Below are 5,615 nucleotides of genomic sequence, written 5' to 3'. Positions count from 1 at the left end.
CCGCGGCGTGTGCCTTGTCCGCGCTTCAGGTGCTTTGGGTGATTGGAAACGGCAACGGAACATCAGGCTTAAAATGTTGACGTGCCGGGTGTTGCACGGAAGGGTTCAGTGAAGGTGTTCTCCGTTGCAGGAGACTCAACGAAAGAGAGAGGATTGGGGAACTGGGGGCACCCGAAGTCTGGGGACTGTCACCAAAGGTTCCTGACCCAGAGTAAGGCATATTCTTTTTTCTTTTCCTTTGCTTTTGTGATACCGATTATATGCCAGTTCCGTTTACAGAAATGTCTTATCCCTGCACCAGACCCTTTTAGTTCATGTGTGTCAGGTCATTTCTGATCCATCATAACAAAATTAGTTTCTGAACCATCATAATGAAATTATTACTTCCCCTCCCCCAGCTTCTCCTATTTTCCCATAAATAATTCCGCAGATAATTCCAACATACCAGTTTTGCAAGGTATGATTTATTGTAGGTCAGGCAGCCTTTGTGTTGTGGCTCTGAAAGCAATTCTTGTGCCGTAAATCAGCTATTTAATAGTTTGCTCTATTGCAAGTACTGACTCAAAATCTGCAAGTGTGTGTTTGGCCACGTGTGAGTACATTCGATCTTGAGCACTGCACAACAGATTGTAAACAGCAAACTTCTTATTTTCGTTCAGTTCTGATGAGCATACACCGGTAGAAGACGAGGAGGCAAAATCTAAGAGTAGTTCTTCAGATTCCAGCTCAGAAGGTATTTTGTTTTGCTTACACAGGTTGTTTTGAAAATGGGAAGCTGATGAAGTCTAGAATCTGCTACTGTTGCTTGCAAGAGGTTCACCACCTTTGATAGGTGGAAGTGAGTGTGATGAGCTCCAGTTTGAATGAGAGTGTTGCTTTGGGAAGATTGAGACATGTATGGAACTAGATGAGCTTTGTCTGCTCCCTAATGTTATCTTTTAAAAATCTTCTAGAGGAAAAAAAGAAAAAGAAGAAGAAAAGAAAGAAGAAAAAGCGGAAGGCATCCAAACGAAAGCGCAGAAAACATTCCGAGGACAGCGACAGCGAGTCGGATTCAGAGGACTCCAGTGGTAAGAAGAGAGGGTTTCAGCTAATGCACGAGAGCTCTTCTGCTGCTCCTCTGAATGCAAAGTGACGCTTCTGGCTTTTGTTGCACACTTAAGAGTGTTCTGAAATTACAGAGCTGCAGCACCAATCTGGTATTCTTATCTTTCACCAGCTTGCTGGGTTTGCAGTGCGTTTCCCTTGAGTGCTTGCAGTCTGGCCTTAGGAAATAGGGTTTCTGAATTTCGTAGGATGGTTTGGGTTAGAAGGCACCTTAAAGCTCCTCCAGTTCCAACCCCTGCCACAGGCAGGGACACCTTCCACTAGAGCAGGTTGCTCCAAGCCCCTGTGTCCAAACTGGCCTTGAACACTGCCAGGGATGGGGCAGCCACAGCTTCTCTGGGCACCCTGTGCCAGCGCCTCAGCACCCTCACAGGGAAGGATTTCTTCCTAATATCTAATCCAAATCTCCCCTCTGTCAGTTTAAAGCCATTCCCCCTGTCACTACCTGCCCTTGTAAAATTTAGCACCCATTGGGCACCTCATGCCAGAAGTATGTTTGATATGTTCTCATATCAACAATCGTGCAGGTAGCTCTCTACTTGTACTTTCTCAGTATTACTTAGTACCTAAGCAAATCACGTCTGAGCAGCTGTGTACTAAGGCATTCTGGTGGAGGTAGTTATTCACAGTGCAGTAAACTACTTAGGTATAGCTAATCATCTCTTCTTGATAATATACATTCTTTCCTTTTTTTTTTTTTTCAGATGAAGATAGAAAGAAAAGCAGGAAGAAGAAAAAAAAGAACAGAAAGTAAGTTTCCAGGTGGTTGTGTGTAATTCTACCCACTTCTGGCCAGCGGGCAGCACCACTTTCATAGCAGGTAGTGAGGGAGGCTGAGTGAGCATTCTTGTAGTCAGGGCTATCAATGCTGTTGAGTAATCTTAATTTGATGGATTTTATTTAAATATGCAGAACCACACAGCATAGTGGACTCACTGCAAACATGGGGAGAAACTTTCTAACACTGTATGAGAGGTGTGACGGTGTATGTGTTGTCTTTGTTTTGGCGTAAGGCATTTTCTTCTATGAAATCTGCATGCAGACAGCCAAGTCTTCCCCCCCAACTTGCACTGAGAAACTAGTGGCTTGAGTATGATTGCAAGCACTTTCTTTCATCTTAAATTTTGGTAAATAGCATGTCTGTCTTTGACTTTATCACAGGAAGAAATATAAGAAAAAGAAAAATAAGAAGAACAGGAAGGAATCCAGTGATTCAAGTAGTGAAGATTCTGATGAAGAAACATTTCAGGGGGAAGATCTCTGGATTGAGAGATCAAGTAGGTTCACCTGACTTTAAACTTGGATTGAAACTTCTAAGTTTCCTTTTGTGAGTTTTGTTAGGTGTTGCTGACCTGTGTAACTGTTCTGATAACAAAAAACAAAGGGCACAATATTAATCTTCCTCATTATTTGGTTGTTGCAGAAAATACGGAAGCTGATAGCTTGATTGGACCAGAAGCTCCCAAAACTCATGCATCTCAGGATGACAGGCCTTTGAAGTGAGTACCCAGCTCTAACAGTATTTTGGTCAAATAGAGTGAATGAAGCCTGAAGGTTAGTGTTCAAAAGAGCTGTTATAAGAGTCTGGCATGCATCAGAGAGAAATGCAGTGCCAGAAACTCACAGGCACAAGTAGCAGTGGTGTGAGCCTTTGTGCTGGCCTGAATTCAGGTAGAAGAGTCTGGTTTATGTTTTTTAGCCTTTATTCCTAGAAAATCCATTTTAAAATGCCTTTATTCTAATGCTCTGCAATATTGTGACTTCACAGTGTCTTCATTACTGTTTAATCAGAATGTATTAATTTAAGATGTTGTTGCTGCTGTTAGCCATAAGGAAGAACAGTCCAGTATATGGGAAAGCAGCTGGATGTTTAGCTCCTCCTCTCTCTATTTGAGACTGAAATCAGTACTTACTTTTTTTTTGTCTTTTAAGCTATGGACATGCCCTCTTGCCCGGTGAAGGTGCAGCAATGGCAGAGTATGTCAAAGCAGGAAAACGTATACCCCGGAGAGGTGAAATCGGCTTGACTAGTGAAGAGATTGCGTCATTTGAGAGCTCTGGTTATGTCATGAGTGGCAGCAGGTACGGTTTTGATGATGATAATGGTTCAGTGAGATTTGAAAGAGCTGCTTCTGCTGTTAAGTGGTTAGAAGACTGCTTCCAAGCTCAGATTGAAAGCATGGAAGAGAAGGTGCTCTCTGTGCTTGCAGTAATTTACACTAAACTCCCTATTGCTATAGATAGATGGTATATCTATCCAATTTGGTTTTGGAAGAACACTTCCTCCTCAAGAGCAAAAGTTATTTCCAGCTTATATACTTGTAATTATCTTAGTTTTCAAATGAGAAGATGCTTGTGTCAGGTGGCTCAAAGGCGGTGTGTGTGGACAGCAGTGGTAGTGCACTGGCTCTTCAGTAGGAGAAGAATCCATGGGCGAGAGGTTGGCTGCGCTTTTTTCTCTATGAGTCCAACAGGAATTTCACTTAAGTTTTGGTAAACCAGCAGCTGACACCCTCAGTAGGTTGCGCTTCTGGCTGACTGCCTGAGAGCAGACACCCCCAGAAGTCAGTTTCTTGCTCTGCCATGCGCCTTCGTGGGAAGGTTTGTGTCCAGTTTGGATGCTCCAGAGTGGGTATCTTTATATTTATAAGCCACTCGAAACATTCAGACCAGTTGAGGGATGGAAACCGTGATGGGGCATTACCTCCCTGTGTCCGTGCTGACATACACGCTGTTCTCCTCTGCAGGCATCGCCGAATGGAAGCTGTGCGTCTGCGTAAAGAGAACCAGATTTACAGTGCAGATGAGAAGAGAGCTCTGGCATCCTTCAACCAGGAGGAGAGGAGGAAACGAGAGAATAAGATCCTTGCAAGCTTCCGAGAGATGGTCTACAGGAAGACTAAAGGCAAAGAGGAAAAATAGTTATTTGAACTGGACACCACAGGTTCTAGCAAGCAGTGGCTGACCTGTTCCAGTTGTGACTTGGAAAAAAAGCTTCCAGTGCTGCTGTGCCTTTCACCCAACAGGGCCAAGCCTCAGGAGTGGATTCCTTGGATCAGGAAAGAGTTGCTTTTGTCAGATTTTCTTGGATGGTTTGCTCACAATCTACAAGGAATCCCTGTAAAGTGAAAGGCAACAAAAGGCAGGGAAGGCAGGAACAGGCAGGGAAGGCAGGAACAGGCAGGGAAGATGAAAGGTGCAATGTTCTGAGCTCACTTTGAATCAGGCAAGTTGAAGGATTCCACGGGAGGGCTTTGTCACCTAATGCTGATAAGTGAGATTTTCCATTTATTTTGATTAATCATAGAATAATTTAGGTTGTAAAAGACCTTTAACAAGCTACAAGAAAGAGTAGCAAAAGTGAAGGAATTCTTTTTTAAGTTCCTGTTTAAGATCTGACTCTCCACTTGGGTGTTTTTTCACAAGTCTTTCAGATCTGGTTTTTTGGTTTGGTTTCCTCCCCCCCTCAGTTGAGTGTAGTTTGTAGTTCAGACTAGACCTGTAAATAGAAATGAGTTTGTAATTTAATACAGGTGGGCTTCGGTTACTTTGAAGCAAGCAGGTTGCAATTTGGGGTGTAAAATAGTAGCAATAGGAAGGTATTATTTTCAATCCATAGAAGCCTGTGGTGAAGAACTAAGTTGCTTGCTTCTTTTTCTCCTATGTCATACATAGGTATTGGGGCAGTGGGTGCAGTGATTGGAACCCCTGGATGTACACAGGTGGTAACAAGGATGTATCTTTCAATTTATTTGAAATTCCTTTGTTTATGGAAGTGTCTAGATTAAAACTGTATTTTAATTTCTCTGGTATTTTAATTTGGTCTGGTCTAGCAGTATTTTATGGCTTTCTTTAAAGTCTGTACTTGGAGGCTTACTCTGGGTAGCGGTTGTGTGGCACTTGTCTCCGATTCAACTGCCTATTTCCAGACATATCCCCAGAGCTGCCTTTTTCTCAAATGCTTTTAAAAACAAAGTGTTTTCTAGACTGTTTTTTGTTCACATAAATCTCTGTGTTGTAATTTTGGCAGCAGAGAAATGTCTTGTATGTTTATATAACGAAAATAAAAGTCCTGTAATGTTTGTCATGGAGTTCTGCAGACCTGGTGCGTGCAAACAGCACATCAAGCCCTTTTGGCTCCTTCCTGTTTATGCTTTGTTCTGTCCTGCGTTACCCACCCATCCTTACATTTTCTCTCCTCTGTCCAGCTGAGGAGGGGACCGATAGAGCAGCTTTGGTGACACCTGGCACCCAGCCACAGTCAACACACCACAGCAACAGATACAAGGTTTGAATACATGTATATCTTTATTAGAGTTAAATCATTTTATGTGGATAAGTGGATTCTTCAAAGAGCCATCGCCTTAGTCTAGGTTCTCCAGACCCTGAAAAAAAAATAGTATCAGCGGTATATGCACCATTCTCACCCCTCGCTTGCAGGAGGACATAGCTGAAAATGCAGGTTTCATAAGACATAATTAAACTATTTAAGAAGATGCACATGCCCC

General features: G+C 42.8%; 2 protein-coding genes across 2 annotated transcripts in view; one reads left to right on the top strand and one right to left on the bottom strand.

Annotated features, from left to right (window-relative positions):
- Window positions 1-102: 102 nt before the first annotated feature.
- Window positions 103-4,238, top strand: NKAP (NFKB activating protein; the record flags this gene model as incomplete). The annotated part of the gene is made up of 8 exons (XM_010021589.1): window positions 103-211; window positions 660-733; window positions 954-1,070; window positions 1,812-1,857; window positions 2,269-2,384; window positions 2,531-2,606; window positions 3,040-3,189; window positions 3,855-4,238. Coding segments are annotated over 8 exons (863 nt in total), but the record flags the coding sequence as incomplete, so codon positions are not given.
- A 1,233-nt stretch (window positions 4,239-5,471) lies between these two features.
- NDUFA1 (NADH dehydrogenase (ubiquinone) 1 alpha subcomplex, 1, 7.5kDa) overlaps window positions 5,472-5,615 on the bottom strand; it is a gene marked incomplete at its 5' end in the record, with an annotated part of 359 nt that continues 215 nt past the window's right edge. Inside the window, one exon of the mRNA XM_010021588.1 lies at window positions 5,472-5,504. Coding sequence (XP_010019890.1) covers window positions 5,472-5,504 — 33 coding nt within the window. The remainder of the gene's footprint in view (window positions 5,505-5,615) is intronic.

Source organism: Nestor notabilis, unplaced genomic scaffold (genome assembly GCF_000696875.1).
Source record: "Nestor notabilis isolate BGI_N333 unplaced genomic scaffold, ASM69687v1 scaffold29169, whole genome shotgun sequence".
Lineage (NCBI taxonomy): Eukaryota > Metazoa > Chordata > Aves > Psittaciformes > Psittacidae > Nestor > Nestor notabilis.
This window is presented reverse-complemented; position numbering and strand designations above follow the sequence as displayed.